Source organism: Pygoscelis adeliae, unplaced genomic scaffold (genome assembly GCF_000699105.1).
Source record: "Pygoscelis adeliae isolate BGI_AS28 unplaced genomic scaffold, ASM69910v1 Scaffold161, whole genome shotgun sequence".
Classification (NCBI taxonomy): domain Eukaryota; kingdom Metazoa; phylum Chordata; class Aves; order Sphenisciformes; family Spheniscidae; genus Pygoscelis; species Pygoscelis adeliae.
Window position 1 is genome coordinate 955,505 of NW_008824061.1, and position 19,280 is coordinate 974,784.

General features: G+C 46.3%; 1 protein-coding gene across 4 annotated transcripts in view; it reads right to left on the bottom strand.

Moving 5' to 3' along the window:
• The window catches only part of CCDC50 (coiled-coil domain containing 50), a 28,028-nt gene that overhangs the window by 1,357 nt on the left and 7,391 nt on the right, over positions 1-19,280 (bottom strand). For 3 of the 4 annotated variants that reach the window (XM_009334089.1, XM_009334090.1, XM_009334088.1), the window contains exons 5-11: positions 16,540-16,657; positions 9,085-9,191; positions 8,478-8,522; positions 7,831-7,935; positions 6,811-6,890; positions 5,663-5,760; positions 2,393-4,609 (exon numbers count right to left, since the gene is read on the bottom strand). In XM_009334089.1, coding sequence (XP_009332364.1) covers positions 4,590-4,609; positions 5,663-5,760; positions 6,811-6,890; positions 7,831-7,935; positions 8,478-8,522; positions 9,085-9,191; positions 16,540-16,657 — 573 coding nt within the window. In that variant the 3' untranslated portion in view covers positions 2,393-4,589. Of the gene's footprint in view, positions 1-745; positions 4,610-5,662; positions 5,761-6,810; positions 6,891-7,830; positions 7,936-8,477; positions 8,523-9,084; positions 9,192-16,539; positions 16,658-19,280 lie in introns of those variants that run through there. The other variant, XM_009334086.1, reaches the window with a different exon arrangement.

Genomic DNA, 19,280 nt, shown 5'->3' on the forward strand with positions numbered 1-19,280 from the left:
TCCTGCTGCAGCATCCTCCCTGGAATCACTGCCAGGAGCAGGACAGCAGAGAGCTCGGTCACCCCTCAGTCCATGCTATGAGCTGTGCTTCGTCTCCTACTGCATCTCTCACAGCCTTGCAGTGTCAGTGCCGCCTGGAGGAACAGCAGGATCAATCTGCTCAGGGTGACAGACACTCAGGAGATCACGAAACTCATTGCTTCTTACACAGAATGGACTGGCTGCACTAGATTACAAGAGTGTAAACTAAGTAGGGGAATCCTCACACTGTCTCCAAGTGCTCCCCTTTATATATAAATTAGCAATCCACAGTTAGTTTGCATACAGGTTAATATGAATTAAAATAAAAACCTTGATAATAAAAATATATAATATACACACTGATCAATAGCAATAAACTGAATGAAAACACTAGAATGTAACAGCGGCTGTAGTTTGGCACAAAATAAAAATGCACAAAGGTCTAGCACTGTAAAAATAAAAATCCTTCTTTTCCCCCCTAAGTAAGAGAATGTTATTAATCCTGATTCACATCCTGACAGGTGGGAATGCAGAGATATAAAAATACTGTACATACAAGATCCCTTTTACAGAGTGAAGCAGACTGCAGCATTTGTAACTTCTGTCCTCCCTCCCCAAGAGGAGAAATTCAATGATGAGACTTCATCTATCCCCTAACAGCCAGCATTTTCCCACCCCCACTAAGTTAAAAACCATGAAGTTCTTTAAAAAAGATGAGATTAACCTGTTGGATCTATCCATGTGACAACCGCTTCTCACTGCAGGAAGCTGTACAGTCCACATTAAGACAGTGTTTCATAGCAAGGTGACTCAGATCAGCCTGCTGAAGACGTCGAGTATCCCTGCATGTAAGGCACGATCACTCGGGTTCGCCCGACCTCTCTTCTGCAGACCACTGTGCTTCGGACGGAGGTAAGGAGGTGGCGAGAGCTCTTGCTGGTGAGATGTGCCTACTGTGGAGATTAGGAAGTGCCAGGATTTCACGGTGATGAGTTTTCCATGTGGTGCCTGTTGCCTTGTTAATGCACAGAGTCAGAAAGGGATGCGAGACCTGAATGACCTGGGCAGGGGTCCCAGCAAAGGCTCCGACATGCTATCGAATCCAGAGCAAAACCATAGGCAAAGCTACTGAAACTTGGCAAGAGAAGACAAGGAAAAAATAAAAGTTACTTAAACATTTTTCTGTCATAGAAAGGAAATATCGCTCTGATTGTTTCTTTTTAAAAGATCAACTTCATTGTGCCTCTTTCCAGGGACTCACGTGCAAGGTGCTGACTTTGCATCTCGCCTACACAAGCTGCATCTTCTTGACTCTCAGCAGAACCGTGGCTGCTGAGCCCCAAGATGAATTGGCTCCTTGTTCATCCATGATCTTAACTCTTGCTGACTTCAATGGGACCATGGAATCTCCTGCCAAAAGTGGTTACTAGACATGCAAGTCCAGTTGCAGCCTTTGCCTCAGGAAGTCTCTAACCTGCTGACTGCATGAGGCCCGCAAGGTATATTAGATGAACAATTGCTCTGTTTATACCTCATTTACTACATGCTTTCCTCAGCTACCATTCCTAGCATTTCTGTCTCTCTCGATAGGTGTCAGCCCCTTCTAACATAACCTCAGGGCCCCCCTTTGCACAAGGGCTATGGAAAAATAAAACAGGCGAAACACAAGGGACAGCAAACGAATAAAGCTAGGGAGTAAGAATAAAAAGGTAAGGACTAAGGGAGGATATAGAGCAAAGCAGCCCATAAAGCATTCAGCACTCCCTGAAGGCATCCAAGGAAGCAGCAGATGCTCCTGGGATCCTTCCCCTGGGCTCTTGCCTCTTGGTGCCATGGCTGGAGAGCTTTGGCTGGCCCGAGGCAGCCACTAAGGAGATCTTGCAGCTCCACAGAGTAGGTACTGAGGTGTTCTTCAGACTTTACCCAGCTTCCAAATAAAATCAACTAGAGTTTTCTCTCATATCATTTCCACTCACTCCCACTGAAGTCAACAACTTGGATACTCCCAAGCATCCCTCCTGAATTAATAGGTTCTTCAAATGTCAGCGGGCTCAGGGCGTTCACGACTTTTCTGATTAGAGTAAGACAGAAGTTACATCAGCCAACTGCAGTGCAAGAAAGCCCATCACAGCCAGCTACAGAGGCCCAGGGAGGGCTGAATTCCTATTTGGCGATTTCCCCTTGCCTTGTGCAGAGGGTCACCATTTCTCCCCCATGCACAGCGCATACAAAGCACAACCACTTTCCAATTTGGCAGGATTTTTCCCCATCCAGTTTTCACAAGTGCACCAGATGATACAAGCAGCAGGGCCTGGACTGTGGTGTTTGTAGAAAGTATTAGTTCATAAAACCCCACCAGGCATCCATTTCACAACAATAAATACTCTGATGGCAATGGAGGGGAAAAACCTACAGACAAAAAAAAAATGGCATTTTCAGCAGTAGAAATTTTGACTGTTACATGAAATATAAAAATAAATTCTTACAAAATAAAGTCATTGCAGATGAGGTTGCCACATTGGCCCAAGTTACCAAATAAAAAAGAAAAAAAATATGGTCTGTATTTTTTTTTTCCAGATCCTTTAAAACAATGTTAACACTTCTGAATGGACAGAGATGGAACTAGAAGAGGGAACAAGGCAAGGACAGTAAAATCTAGCCGCTGGCTGGGATATTTCCTGAGAAGCAGCAGCAAGCAAGCAAGAGCTTGCAAGTCACTTAAGGGTTCATGCAGGTGAGCAAGCTCATGGTCTGGAAGCAGGGGTACGCAGCTAACGGGATGCTGCCGATGCACAAAGTCCTATGTTACAACATTTTTGGCTAGTGTAGGCCTGGCGCAGAGGTCTACTGGGAGTTAACTGGTTCTTCACAGGTAGTGAACTGCTGCCAGCATCCCAGTGGGGGTAGGAGATGGAAGTTTGAGTTGTTGGTCAAGGCAGGGCATGGGCTCCTGCTGTGATATTAAACATGCCCTTGTAACTTATGTGAAGAAGGAGTTGCCTTGTCTTCCTTGTGATTTGTCTCTAACTATCCTGACCAAGGACAACAGCCAAGCTTAAAGCCTTACAGCTGCCTTAGGACTTGAATTGTCAATTCGTGCAAGAGCAGGGAGCCATGATCTCTTTTGATTTCCCATCAGTCCTCCACACCAGCACGTGCTCTCCACAAAGCTCTACAGAGCTGTCAGGCTCCTTTCCCAGGCAGATTGGTGGCGAGGGCAAGTACAGCCACGGCTCTGCCTCCCCTCCTCAGCAAAGCCAGCAGCACAATTGCAGCTGCCAGCAGAAGACAAAGAGCGTGGTGAGACGGGCTCGGTGCTGAGCAATAAGGAAGCTGGGCTGCAGGGGCAACACAGCCAGGCTTGCTGCCGTGAACTGGACTGGCACATCTATACAGACAACTTAAACTTGCAGACCCTGCTATGCCCTAGAGAGCAATAGCTTTATCCTGACTGGAGTCTGCCTAGGATGCTGGATGGAGCAGTGTAGAGGGGAGGCAGTGAGCACAGACATTGTGTGAACTGTTCGGCACTCTGTGTCTAGCTCAAAGTTGCCTGTAATAGTAGATTTTGGATTCAATGCTCAGTACCCATATGGCCCTCCTTCAGTCCCATGTTTCCAAGACACATGCAGGTTCAGACACGAGTTACTGTACTCAAGTGCATCAGCAGCTAAGCAAGGAGTTACAGTAGTTCCTACTTGGCTTCAGTGAAATTCCTTGGCTTCTACCACACTGACGCTCAAACCAGGTGACCACAGAGGTCCCTTCAGGCATTTAAATCTGTTCGTATGATTCTTCCCAATCCACAACTCACAGCTTCATCAACTCCCTGGCATGTCTTAAGTCATGCACACAAGGTCTAATTTCAGTTGAAACTGTTTTTCCTCTTAACTGTTCTATCTTATATCCTGGAGCTAAATGCCTGGTTACACGCTCCACCCAAGATTGCTGGAAACCCTAGGAAGAAATACAGCAGTTAAGAAATTTTGTTCTATAGGCAATTTCTTCCTCACCAGTCCCAGGTTCTGGCTTTCACTGGTGTATGTTATGAAGATCCTCTCTCCTTCCTGCAAGCTAGCGTGACTGTCAGGTTGGCTCAGACGTCTTATCCAGCACAGGAAGAAACACGTTTCCTCTTTAACTCTCTTTGCTAAGTCATCCTAATACAGAAAGGACTTGTACTTCTGATGTTCTGCTGGATTGCCACAACCCAGCTCGTATCTTAGATTTTCCTCCCTGTTGTACATGCAGCTCTATTTGTCAAAGCTCCAGCCGAAGCATAAAAATAAAAGGAAAGCCTCAAAAGAATATAAGAGGGAGCTGTTAAGTCAGCTAGTTGATTCACACAGCTCAGTGGCGGCTAGATTATACTGCACTGCTTAAGTGATCACATATAGTAAGAAATTGAAACCAAAAAGTGTTCCTTATTAACATAACGACACTTAAAGAGGAGATCCTGGGAGTGGAGGCTGTACCTCCCATAGGGTTAAGGAATCGAGAAAGTTGCCTGGCAATTCCAGTAATGTTTGCTACAGAAGAGTCAGTACCAAAGCAAAGGCTAGCACCATTTACTGCTTCCTACGGGAACCTGGAAAGCAAAACAAAAAGAAAAAACTCTGTAAGGATAGATCCTGGTGAAGAAAATACTACCTGCAGTCATCTTTTACTTGTCCTGCCCTCTTGGATGTCTGCGTGACTTCCAGGGTACTGGTAAAGTCAAATGCCAAAATGGGAACTGTATGTTATATTACTCAAGCAAAAGGAAGGATAGGTCCACAAGAGAGGCAGACATTCTCATTTCTTCTAGGCTGTGAACAGCACTGCAGCCACATTGCACAGTCTCACTAAAGGAAAAGGAATGAACACTGGGCTTACAGACTCTTATAAAGTGCCATCAACTTTCCAGCTTGTTTGATGAAGACAGAACACAAAAGTTTCCTTTTTAAAGTTTCCCAAACTTTAAATTTTGGGAAGTAAACTGTCTACATTTAAGTCAATCAGTGGAGCTGGAAGAAATCCGAGCGATCGAGTCGAACTCTGGCTGCCCCTTTCCACTCCCAGAGACTCGACAGATAACTCAGACAATTGGCATTCAGATTTAAAAAACTGGGGGGGTGACCCTAACCACACTGCTCTTGTGCCAAGTGATTTCAGGAAACAAGCCAACAAAGCAGTGCTGAGATGCTACAAGAACAAAACAAGCCTGTTCTCAGGACAAGCTCCTGTCTGATCATCCCATCTGCCCGCCAGACAGGTGATACTGCAAGGTTTTGTCTTGTATTGGATTGTTTGATACTAGTGAGTCACCTAAAATCCATCATGTCATTGCCTTCATGTTACTTCTCCTTCATTTGCTGCCTGGATTTAGTCATTCATCATTAAGAGATCACGGAGGACGTGCAGAGAGCAGTTTGACAAACTCAAGGCAAACCAATTCAGCTTTTTAGTCTCTCAGCCTGCAACATGCACAGCAAGTACAACTCGAACACTGACCAGCATCACCTGCCTGCTGGGGCAATAATATCCATTCCTCCTCTCTATTACAGCATCTCTTTCAGACATCCTGCCCGCAGGCTGCTTATTTGAGGAAAACAGCCCACAATAACGCAAGTGCTTGGGGCAACCATGGGCTTGATCCTACCTTTAGGAGAGTGCTCATGTTTGGGGATCTGGCGCAAGGAGCTGGGCTGGCTTGTGTAATACCGAGTGTGTTCAAAGTCATCGAGGAGAGGCTGTGACCTGCCAAGCACAGCGAAAAAGAAGTGTTGGGAAAAAAACTCAAAGGCATAACAGCACGGCAAAAGCAACATCTCAGTGGCCTGGTCTGTCCCATTCAGTTTGATGAAAGCTTTCTGGCCCAGACTTTCCACATGCAGACCAGCTCCTCCAAGCACAGCTCGTTACTGTTTCTGCAGTGAGAAATGCAGAGTATTTACTACTTCTCATGGATTGCTTTCATTTAATAATGGTTTCAAGTTGTCAGGAAACAAATAATTTCCATTATGAAGTTTGATGCAAACCTCACAATGTTGCAAAAAAGCAACATTTATAAAGTGTTTAATGCTTGCCCAGTTTTAATCCCAGAGTATTTTAATAAGATCTCTCTTAGTCTCCACCTGCATACCTCATTTGTTGTTTCTTTTGCGAATTCAACAAGAATTTCTAGGCTCATAGCTGGATTGGTAATCAAAGCCACCAGGGTCACTTCCAGGGTTCAGTCCCTCATGAGGAGCACCAGGCCAGGGTACCAAGTGATTCAGAAGCAGCACTGGGCTACAGCACGTTCCCACCAGCTCTGGGATGAGGTACCCCAAAGCACAACGTACTTGCTTGCACGGGGTTGTTCACATGCAGCAGCGGGAGCAGTGTACAGGGCTTAACTGGGAGCAAGGACCCAAGGGAGCAGCTGTGCAAATGCACCGTGATTACTCCTTCCTGCCTAGAGATGACATTTGGTTTCACATCCCCAGAAGCTCTTTAACCCTCTCAATGTTTTTCTGCCCATTTAACAAATGTCACTGCACAAGCTCATCAATCTCTGTCAGCGCCAGGGATGGAGACAGATACGGACAAATGCCACGAGCACAGCAAGTGACGCATGTCACCAAACACCTCACGAGCTCTGGGCACACAGCTTTTTCATCTCTCTTCAGTGCTAAAACCTCTGCTCTCTACCAAGCCCTCTGTGGGTGGGTCAGGCTGGTCGCCCCACAACTCCTCCCTAGGACTCAGCTTCTGAGCAACTTCCCAACTGCATTTCCCAATTTTTACCAGCCAGTTCAAGCTCACCTTGAAGACCTGTCGCCTTTGTGTCGCTGAGTTTCAGGCCCTTCTTTTGACCTCGAGCGTGTGGACTCGCTTGCATCATGCTGATGGGAAGAAGGGAAAACAGCTCATCTGCATGCCTTGCAAGACATCAGCCAGTGCATTGAGGCTGCCACAGCTCCGTGCAGTCCTTTTGTGCTCAGTTTCTACACACACCTAACTACAGCCAGACACATGCAAACGACAGTATCAGAACTAGTTTCCAGCAAATGAAACTCAGCCTTGCTGAGCCAAAAATCAATTTTTGCTCTAAATACGAGACAGCGCTGGGGGACCTGTCCCGAAGCTGGGGTCGAACGCAGTCAGCGTGTAATGACTGTGCACATGGCTGGGCTGAGCATGAGGGACCAGCTGCACACAGCTGTGCTCCTGCAACCACTCAGAGTAAGGAGGCTGAAAACAGAGCTACCTCCAACTGGCCCCAAGATTAACACAACATCCCCTTTAGCACCTTACCAGTGCAGACCATGAAATCTGTTTCCTATCACCTTCCACACCAGCTAGCCAAGCCTCTGGTAGTATTACTCATACAAAAACCTAGGCTTGATTACTCAATACTTTCATTATAGAGCCAATTTTATTATGAAGCAGTGACAACTGGAGCAGCTGCGCTGTCCACCTGCGGTGCACAAAACAGAACCAACTACTGCTTTTATTGCTACAGTCAGGTTTTCAGCAGAGGGAAGGTTCTGTGCCAGGAGGACTGACAGTGCTTGAGGAAGACCACAAGGTGCTGTGACATCCAGCGCCAACCTCCAAGGCCAGAGCCCAAGGCCTACCTTGCTTGAGGCTGAAGCCAAAGAGCATGTAACCAAGGAGGTGGCTCCAAAAGGCTTGGGAAGCAGCTGAGTAACAGGCAGCAAGACCCTTTGGATGCAAGAGTGCATCATTCCTTTTGCTCTCACCACACACCCTCACCTCCCCCTGGAAGTAGGAATAACGTTATAGCACTTCATTTGTGGCACCTCCTGAAGCTTGACATACCTTCCAGTCTTGATCGTGCCTCCTCTTTTCAAAGGAAGACTTTTCTCTCTCCTTCCCTTTCTTGAAAGCCTTTTTCTCCTCGGCCATCAAGAGTCGGGCAATTTCCTAGAAGGGAAAATACAAAGAGCATGTCAGATGGTTTTACTGCTCTTTGGGTTTGAGTTATTTAAACCCTTTCCTATGGACAGCTGCGGAATGGGAAGGGTGCATAGCCAGGATTTCACCCATCTGTAATCAGAAATCAAGCGACAGGGCAGAATTAAGACTGACTACATGCAGCATGCCCGGCGGATCCCTGATTTGCTAGAACTGTGTTTGCAGAGCCTTTCTGCCCTTTATCCCTTTTCCTTCAATGGGGGAGTTCATCTCACAGCATCTCTGATAGTCTCCCTTGGGGCTCAGTTCCAAGAGATGCTCTTAGACAGCCATGAACTTCCTTCCTCTGCCATGGTCGCAACAGGCAGCGCAACTCCCTGCTTGGCCAGCCTGTGCATATACATGACAACCAGCCAGGAGCAAACCCCACTGGAGCCCTGAGCTTCCCCTACAAGGAGGGAAACGAACGACCAGAGGGTCAGAGGGGACAAGTGGGGTTTAGCAGTTTCCACAAGTAAAGGAATACCGCAGACATTTGACTTCTTGCTCACCTCATCTTGGGCTACTTGAGCTGCCTTCTGATCTGCTTCATTAGCCTGGGGAAAAAAAAAAGGGGGGGGAACAGAGACAAAAGAGTAACACCTCTGAATTATTCATAGCCATTAACATACTGGGCAGGGCAAGTAGGTGCCCATACAAATACGCTACCAACCTCTCAAAATATACTTAGCTACCTCAATACTTACCTCGCAACCCAAAACCAAACTGTCACTTCAGTTTTTCAGCTGAGTTTTGCCGTCATCTATCTGCCAGGCCACACCACAATGCATTGCCCACCCTCCTGCCCTCTCAAAGATGGACACTGGCCTGCCTCACTTCTGGGCTGACCACACTGATTACAGGCCATCTTTACCTGCCTGGAAGTGTTCATTTAATATCATTCTGCTTCGATCATTTAATTTTTGGGTGTTTATTTCAGAAAATAGGGCTCTACTGGCTGGATGCCAGCTGTCACTCCATATGGGTGTGTATGGGAGACAAAGGTAATTACCAGAATGCACAGTAGCAAGACCTTAGGTCTTAAGTCACCATCATATATAAAAGGTTTACAAATTAACTTAGCTCCTTTGAGTTGACCAATGCATCCTCTCTACTTACCAGGAGCTCTTCCTCCTGCAGCTTCCGAGCAATCTCTGCATCAGACAACTCCTGTTCCCTTCGGGGTGTATCATACATGGCTTGCTTCGTCCCCCTCAACTTAGTGCCTACAGGATTGTGAGAGAAAACAATCAACTCAACCATTTTCCAAATGCTTTGGGTAAGGAAACCCCCACCATCTCCTCAGCCACCTGCAAAAGCCCCACTCAAGGGAACCAGCGTACCTGCCAGACAGCTGGTTTGAGAGTACCTTTAGCTGAGGTGCAGCACACACCTTAGGGAGGTTTCTCTGTGCATATAGAAATATCTGATACACCATGTCTTCTATGACAAATGCAACTATACGGCAGAAGAGGCCACGTCCCTTGAAGCAGTCTTTGCTGACAAAGCCATGCTAGCAAAGGAATCATAATTTTTCACACTCTGCGCTGATACAGATACACTGGCAAAACTGGGCAGCAGAGAGCAGCCCAACATCTGTTATGAGCACAGCAGAGTCTGACACCACACCATTGGAGCAGCGTGGGCTGCAGAAGTTGCCTGGGACAGGCTCATATGAGGTTTCAGACAATTTCTTCTGTGGGCTGACCCATGAATTTTACAATTCATAGTGAGAAAACAGCCAAGTAAACACTTTTGAAGTTCATACAAGGTTCAGTTCTTGCTTTGAGTACAGTTTTATTTGTTTGTTTATTTAAAGTTAAACCATCTCCAAGTGATTTAAAATGTTGCATTTGGAGAGTCTCTCCATAGTCTATTTGCGCCAGGCCATTAAAGGAGTCTCACTGTATCCCTGTTATAAAATGAATGACTTCACTCACATACAATGAATGCCCTTCTCCTTCCATCTGCAGTCTGAACTGTATTGTTCAGACATCTCAGACATCTAAATAAGCTTTCTGCTTTATGTCTGAAGTATACAAACACTCCAGATGTCTGTCTCTCTTCCACCTCAAACCCAGAAACTTTCACTTAAAACTTTCATGCCTCCAGCTACACCATTTACACGTTTATTATGAATACCTGTTACATCTTACTGGGCCACCTATCAGTTTCCTTCCCATCTTGTAAGACCAAGGGAAAAAACATTAAGTGACCAACTGACACTGAAAAATTTTCTGTGCATCTACCAAACTACCATCATACTCCACCAAGCATCCCGAAGACTTCAAACTGCAGAGAGCCAGAGACTTCTGGCTTCAACCCAGAATAAAACCGTGGAATAGGAAACCACCTCTTCTACTGGTATTAAAGGAGGCGTGTGGGGTTTTCTGCTTTTTGTTTTGAATCAACTGATCAATGATCTTAAGGAATTAACACCCCTCTTACAAACCATCTTAGCATAAGAAGAAAACTTCAGCTCTGGCATGTTATGGTTAAGCATATGACATGGCCTTTCCCAGCACACTTTGATCAATCCAAGCTGTGAAGAGCTGCAATCTCTGGCCTGCACAGAAACTCCGGCAAAAAGCACCAGCTTGGTCAGAGTTAAGTTATTCACAGTGCTTCCAAGGTCAAGGTAAACACAGTTTAACCATGCTAGAATGAACAACAGTGTGGCCAACAGGCTCCTGTACAGCATTACCTCTATGAAGAATAAAAGTAAGTTTCCAGGAATTGTTTGCTGGCCAGTCCGAGGCTGAGCTTTATTCACACACTGATCGGTGCCAGGCTTCATTTGCTCAGAAGACAACAGTAAACATTACTTCCACCCATACTCAGGGGAGCACGAAGCCCACCACGACCACAGCCCACAGGAAGAGGATGTGAGCTTCTGGCTATTTTCACTCAATGTGGTGGGATCCTGAGTCACTTGGACCCACATTGTATCGGGGCAAATCACAACCTACTGATGATATATAAAGACCTGATTAACACCTTCCACTTCCCCAAAGAAAACTTTTGCATGATGAAGACAAAGAATAATTTTCCCAGCGTCTCCAGAGACAGACACGCATTATCATCCCCACCTTATCCAAGTGACGACCAGATAGATGGCTTAAAGCACAAGTTTCCCATGCTGTGACAGACATAGATCCAAGACTCTAAACTCCTACTTTCGCTAAGAGACAGGTCACCCCCACCCCCAGCGGGGTTTTAAAAGCAGAAAGATGGATCTGGATCTTTAAAGCCCACCAGTCCCCAAGTATTATTGAACAAGAACTACGCAGGTACACGTTTCCCAGAAAAATCCACTTGCACAGAATTTGACAAGAACCCCATCTTACAAACAGAGCCCACTCAGACACCTAGTGCCACTACTGAACTTTGCCCGAAGTTAATTGATTATGCTGCCAGCAGGGTTTTCAATAAGAAGTGGATGGAAATGGCTGGCTTGTTAGTGCTTAAGCAAACTGTCTTCACTTACAGCCCTGCATCCCAAATCAACAAAATACAAGTGTAATCATAACATTTGGTTTTTTCTAAGTTTTTTCTTTCTTTTTTTTTTCCTGTGCAAGGAGACCACAGCACAAAATACATTATGAAAACAAAAGCTGGTTGTTGGTTGGTTGTTTTTTGGTGGTTTTTTGTGGGTTTTTTTCTTAAATACAGGATACCAAGGGCACCATTTCCAACGATACCTTCTTACTCATCTTCTCTGATACCATGGAACATGTCAGGAAATAAACAGAGCAAGAACATTAATGGGTAAGAAGAATCTCACTAAATAAGGGAGAAACCTGGGCAGGATTCAGCATGTACACATTGCAGGTGGACAGTGGAGATAAGCCTCTTCAAAGGAAACAACACAGATTTCAGACACCAGGATGGGGTGCGCCAAGGTCCATCCCCACACATACGCACACCTTCCCCATCACTTTGTTACCTGAGTCTCGCCGGCAGTCTCCAGCCTTCCCCTGGGTCACAGCATGTGGGGAGGGGGAGTGTTGCCTGCGTCCTGCCATTTTGCAGTCTTTCTCCCCACCCCTCCTATGATCGTCTCTAGATTTGGCATCACAGAACTTCTCGTCATGCACCATCCTGTGTGACGAGTGGCCCTGATGACGAGATTTGTGTTTTTGAGGGCGCACCAGCAGGCTGCTGCCCTGATGCCAGGTGTCCTGCTCAGCCTCCAGTTCCATCTCAAGAAAAGGAAGGTGCTTTTCTCTGTCCTGCTTTGTTGGCTTTCTGCTGCGCTGCGCCTGGTCTGCGAGTCCATGCTCTGACTCCAGGCTAAGACTGAGAGGTCTCCAAGCCTTCTCCCTGCCAGCTGCTCTCCTCTCCCGCAGTTCCGAGCTATTGCTGTGATCACAGACACCGTGCTCAGCCTCTCTTTCCAGGTCAAGGCTGGGATGTCTCCTGGACCTTCCCTGGCTGGCTGATTTCCACTCCTGCCGATGGTCACTGCTGGCCTCACTCAGTTGAGGAGACCTCCGATGATCCTCCACGGTGGAATGCCTGTGTTCGGAGGCACCGCTGGACAAAGGTGAGGGCGCTTCTCGGTGCTCTCTCTTTCGGTGCGTGCGCCTGTCACCACTGCGTGCCCTGTGAGGCTCAGAAACCTGCTCTCTGGGGTCACCCCAGCGGTGCTCTGAGCAACAGGGGGGACAAACAACGAGCGGGTTAGTGGTGCGGGGGTTAACGGTGGTTCAGCGAGGCCAGACTCACAGCATGCAGATGAGGGAGCTTGATGCAAGGAGAAGCTGGAAATGCAGGCAAAGCATGACGGGATCAGAAAGAAGAATAACGGGAATATAACACTTGCAGGATATAACAGGGGACAGTGAAATGGCAGCCTGGCGAGCATCAGGGCAGCATGGGAGCCAAGGGGGTTGGAGCAGAAAGCACAGGACCAGCCCAAAAGTGTGTCGAAGCACCTCCTAAGACAAGGACAAGCCAGTATGGAGATGAAGGACTTTTAATGATGCCATTGGGGCTGAAAAACAGCCAGCAGAGCAGCTCATCTCCTGGTGATGACACATCACTGCTGCAGGATACTGAAACCACCACAGAAAGGTTTGCAAAGGAGGGCGCAAGATGCAGGTGAGGCTGGGAGGCAGTGAGGTGGGGGGGCAGCATAAGGCCAGGAGGGGCCAAGCAGAGGGTCAGGTTGGATCCTGGTTTTTGAGCACCAGTGCCTTGCCCTGGCTTCAGGCACAAGGTTTTTCCATCAGAAAAAACAGCCTCACCTAACTGGGGGAAGACCCGCACAAAGCAGAAGAGAAAGAGGCAAGTGGGATGGGATTTTTTTTTTTTTTTTTTTTTTAAAAAGCAAGAAAAAGAAAAAGGAAAGTTGCACGGAGGGCGCAAGATGCAGGTGAGGCTGGGAGGCAGTGAGGTGGGGGGGCAGCATAAGGCCAGGAGGGGCCAAGCAGAGGGTCAGGTTGGATCCTGGTTTTTGAGCACCAGTGCCTTGCCCTGGCTTCAGGCACAAGGTTTTTCCATCAGAAAAAACAGCCTCACCTAACTGGGGGAAGACCCGCACAAAGCAGAAGAGAAAGAGGCAAGTGGGATGGGATTTTTTTTTTTTTTTTTTTAAAAAGCAAGAACAAGATGAAGGATAGCTGCAGCATCCAAATATCTTCCACCACAGACTGTCACATATCTCTTGCAGACCCAGAAGTTTCAGGGCCTGCACTTCTTCGTTGCCTAAATAAAAATTTAGGCTTTGACTGCAGAGAGGGCTACTGAAATTTAAGGGCAGGATAAGACTTCACAAAAAACCCAGCAAACCCAGGCTCCTGACCTCAGCAATGTAGCTGGAAAAGCCACTTACTCAGCAGCTTGGTGGGGTTGTTTCCTCCGTGCTTTCCAGAAAGCAGGTGGAAATTTTCTTCGCTTTTAGTTTCAGTAATAAACCTGACACAGCTATGAGGATGCAGCAGTCTACCTGTATATAATCTACTGATCAATTTATTTTCCAATCAACTTATTTGCTAAGAAAAAATCATTGCACTTAGTGAACTATTATCTCCACAGCAGCTTTTCAGAATGAAGGCGTATTTCTGAAGAAAAAAGTTTCCTTGAAGCAGAGGCTGATTTGAAACAGAACTATACAAAAAACCAAACAAAAAAACCAGCCGCGTAAGACTTTCCTTCTCCACTGCTGAACGTTTTTTTTATAGTAGCTAAAAACTATTTAAAATAGATTTCACTGCACATGAACTGCATTCTGTTTTAATAAATAGCTCTGCCTTCCTTACAGTCATCCAGATTTCAGGAAAAAACCCCCACCAAAACTGAATGTTCCCTTCAAGTCATTCTGTTCAGAAAAAACTTTTTCAGAGCCAGCAAAAATATACCCTACAGAAAACCCACCTTGAAAACAATTCTGTGTTACTTTTATCCAGAACAGGTATATTTTTAAAAATCCAAGAACTGTAAGAGTAACCAGAGCAGTTCCTGCTAACTGGTAGGTTTTTCTGTTAAGTTTTAGATCATTCACACAACTTACAGAAAACAAATATCCAATAAAACAGTCTAAGCGACTTACTGAACAACGGAGACCAGAGCCTGAAAGCAAGTCAGTTTTTGAACAATACTAACAAGGGTCTAAGAATTAATTCAATTTTGTCATTAAGGAAAGCTCAATAAATACAGCAGCAGAGAGCAGGAGATCATGAAATAGCAAAGCATGGCCGTGCTGGGAAAGGATCGCTGCAGGTAATGCAGCCATGCCAGACAGCCTGAGCAGAGGGTTTGCTTTTGGGGTATCTCAGGGCAATTAACTCCTCAGCAGGCACCGGTTCCTGCGGCACCTTCCACAGGGGCCGTGTAAACACTCTTTAGGTCCTGGCGTTACTCTCTCAAGGAGCTAGTGACTGAGCGAATACAGAAATGTTTTTCATGGCACAGACAGTTCTGGGAGGAACTCTGCCTTTTTTCACGTTTATTTTTCCACTTTTTAAGAGCTTAGATTGCTCTGGAGTAATAGTCCTAATCCACACTCCTCCTGGATGTAGATAAATTTTCAGTCTCAAGACAGACTAAAACCCAAACAAAGCCAGGGCTTTTAAGTTCACAAGTAATGAAGGTGATACAAACTGAGGATGCTGAAGCCTAATCAAATAGTACCCAAGTATTTAAGAGGTTCCAGATCAATGGACTAGATGATCCAGGCATCAAAATCCACTCCAGTCCTTTCTAGTTTTTAAGGAGCAAGGATCAAGAGCAGCACTACTATGAATGGTCAGGCAAAACACCTTCTACCTCACCTCCGAGACTACAGATTATTGCAGGAAGAAAAATTAGACCCACAAGATATCCTGCTCTCCAAATCCACACGACAGTATCAGTTCAGAGAGTCACAGGCTTTTGTCAGCTGATTTCTGTTATAAAAATCCATCCTGTCCCACCATCTCTGCATGGCAACACTATTACCTATATTGTATTTTTTCAGGGACTTGTCCCATTTAATTCTGAAAAATTGAAGTGTGGGTTGTCCATAAGGCTCCAAGATCAAAGCCTTTCCCAGCTCTGTACACGTAGCTGGACTTGTGGTCATGAAGTTTCCACTTGGTTACTGCTTTGCACTTTGTGCTTTGTGTTTTCTTGGCCATCCTTGAACTTCTTCCCAATTAAAACTAAAATACTTTGTGTAAGTTCAAATAAAATACACTTAAAATTGCCAATAGCATTGATGTTAAAATGAGAAATAAGAGGTTTGATCTTCATCTTCACAATCTGTTAATCAAAAGCAGCCCGTCTCTTCCCCACATTTTTTTTTTTGAAGAAAGAACACAAGAACCACCACCAGTGCACAGCAAAGCCATCCCCAGATTGCTCCATAATTAAACACACCCTGATTCTCTCCTCCCAAATTAAAGGTCTGTATTCAATCATAAAAGCCAACCAAGAGAAAGCAATACAGCGCTACGGGTCATATCTTTTCCACAACGTACAGTCCCAGATGATAATCACAGCAGAGACATTCTGTGGAGATGACCTTGTTATTCAGTAAGTCATTCAAAGCAGTAGTGCTAATTTTAATGCTTGGATACATACCTGCAAGGAGTTATTTTTGAAAGGCTGTTCCATGAACCAGTATTTATTCCTTTACACACGTAGCTGTGCCAGCATCACAGATGAGCACGCAGAACTGCTTCTCTTTGAATGCAACCACGGAATTGCATCCGAATTTCTCCCCCGCACGCTTGTGGTGTTACACAGAAGTAACTGTGGCTTATCAGTACCACCAGCTACTGCCTTTTTCCACAAGCCCTTTGAAAACATGCATGCATGGGTGTGCTTGTGCATACACACACCACACACCCTACCCCTGTCCTTTCAGCCATCTTATAGGACATCAAAAATTAAGTGTGTCTTCCCCACTTTTTTTTTTTTAATATTTCCTGATTCCAGAATAAAGTCTGATCCTGACCCTGGAAACTGATCCAATGCTACAGTGCTGAATGCAGGACTGTAGAATAAGGGAAATCTCCTAAATGGAGTTGCCAGATCACCAGGTTCACCTATACTGCCACGATCTTGATCCTTTATCTAGCAGAAACGTACCTCCATTTTCTGCATAATAGCTATCTTCATAGACTGTGTGTCCCTGGGATTCTGGGTAGTGCTTCTTGCGCTTTTTTTCTTCCTGCAGTTCTTTCTGTTGTAGGAGGCGGGCAATGTCCTGCAGAGAGATGGAAGAAAATAGACATTACCTTTCCCCCCGCAAAAAAATATCTCCGGATTCTTTTATTCAAATTCTTTATTCAATTATAAAAATCCCCGATAGTTTAATTTTTCAGACACGTCAACAACAGGGTTACTCTCAAAACCCCTGGGCTGGATGGGGCTTCCAACTGAGTGGTTGACACAAGGGACTGTCTCAGCAGCCAGTATCCAACCTCACCCAGGACCACCGCTGTGCTTCCAACCCCATGGCAGACTCACAGGTTCCTGTTCCACCTGCACACAAGCCTGCAAAGCCCTAACGGCCAAAGCATAGCAGAAGGGACCGCGTGTGCAGCCTCAGGCTTCTAGCACGGATTTGGAAGTCACACAAGCGCACACCCGCTCACACGAGTGGGCTGGACCTCCTCCCTGAACTCTACCAGGGAAAGAAAAACAGAGGCAAAGCCTGTCTCCGGCTGAAGGCACTTCGGACTGGGAAGGGGTTCCCAGAGCAAGTCATGAACTCTCTTCAAACCAGCTGAAATTTACACGGACTGTAGGATGCCAGGCAGGGAAATGCATCAATTTGACAGACAGAGGCTGAAGGAAAAGAAAATCGAAAGGGACGTTAGGAAGAGAGGACTAGGCACAAGACAGGAGTGCTGCGGGGACTGCAGCCATTTATCTTCTGTCCCGGTTTTGGTAGATAAGCCACCAAAGAGAGTAGCACTCTGTTTTCCTAATTGGTTTTCTTTCGAGATGACTAATGGATCAACAAGGCCTAGCAACAGCAAACAGCTCCCTGGGGCTTGCTCATTTGGGGCCCAGAAGCTTGCGAGTCAGTGGGGCTAGTCTGAAACTAGGAAGAGAAGCTGGAAGATACCAGCAGGGCACGCTACCCCTTTGGATGCTATTCATTTAAGCCTCCCTAATCCTCAGGACCTTTATAGAGCCACGCATGTAAAGTGTACATTGCAGGCAGGAAAGGCATCACTGAAATGCAAACTAAGAGCCAACGCCCTCCAGAGCAAAGCCAGCACTGGAGGACGTTGGATGGGTGTTCAAGTACAAACTACCATTTCAGGATTCAGATCAGATCTGTTCAATAACCAGCTTTGTGGAGGACCTGGGGATGCCACAGGCTCCTTACCAAAACAAACAAACAAAAATAAAAAAAATTTCCTTCCCCTGACAAGGTTAACCTCTTCTGGCAAGTACAGTAAGTCTATAAATATATGGGCTTAAGCACATTATCTCCAGGACTGAGACAGCTCAGGACTTGCAAATCCACATAAACCATTTCTTACAAACCGGACTTGTAAGCAGGTGGGCTTAGCGCTTCATTAAAAACCCTGCGCAACAGACTGGATCTGCCTCAAGCACAGCACTGGCATTAACGCTGCCAGCCACTACTGATACCAGAGAGCTATCACATACGCTGGGCAGCTACTACACCCTCACGTGTGACAAACACAAGACTAGCCCGGTGTGTGGCAGAATGTCCTGCAGGGTACGTGTATAGATGCTCTGCCGAGGGCCACAGAAGGGGCTCTGGTGTTTGTCACTCTGCCAGCTGACAAACCTCCGGGGCACTGCGCAGCCTCACTCACGTTGCTCAGGCTCTGCATCAGCACAGAAGCCCACCCAAAAGAAACAACGCTGGGGGGGGGGGCCCTGGAAGGGAAGCAGGATCGATTCAAGCTCTCCAGAAGTCCTGTTGCAAGGATGGGCAGTAGTGCCACACCCCGGTACCAGCTGCAGCCTAACTCAGTCCACAGCTACGTTTCAGCCATGCTTGGGAACTTCCCGCATACCAGCAGGAAGAAAGAATATTTATGGCTTCTCTTCATCCCTTTGAGCCACATTCATTTGAAAATTGCTCCCAACAGCACGAGACGGTCAGCACGCTGATTTGACAGGTTGCAGGGACCTGCTGTCAGACTGCTGACATCCCAGCAGCTCTCTACATAAAGCAGGAAGGAAAGATGCAATTCCCACAGCCAACGTGAGTAGTACTGTATCCCCTTCACCTTCCTGATAAAAGTGAGACAGATGATCACATTTATAGCACAAATCCTTTAGCCGCAGTGTTCCTCCCACCTCTGTTACCACAAGCTCCTCTTGGAAGCCCTTCCATGTCTGCCAGGGCAGCCTTTCAGTACTTGCTTGGACTTAATGGTATAGGAAGAAAATGAGGTCTTGCACAAGCAAACTGATGCATTTGCCAGGTAATGACAGATTCTTATTTCAGGCTCTTCCAGGAAACACAGCCTTGTGTTCAAACTCCTCCTACAGAGAAAATACCACTAGGTGCCTCCTGAGCATCTTAAGACTACTCAGACATCTCAGGAAACTATCTGTAATCAAAAATGGGGCCACACTCCAGGCTCACACAGGTGTTCCTCCACTCCGTGAGTTTCTTGAATACCCAACCTGACAGGCTGACACATCCACAAGCCAAATCCTTTGAACACCATGGACAAGCCACACTGCCCCCCCCCTCAAGCAACAGCAGCAGAGCAATATTTTGCAATAACAAGGAATCTGCTAGCAAGAAACTGCATGAGGGTGTTCAGGCTGTGAAAGACTAAACTGAAGATGAAAGAAGGTAATGGAGAAGCCAGAGATGGATGGCTGGG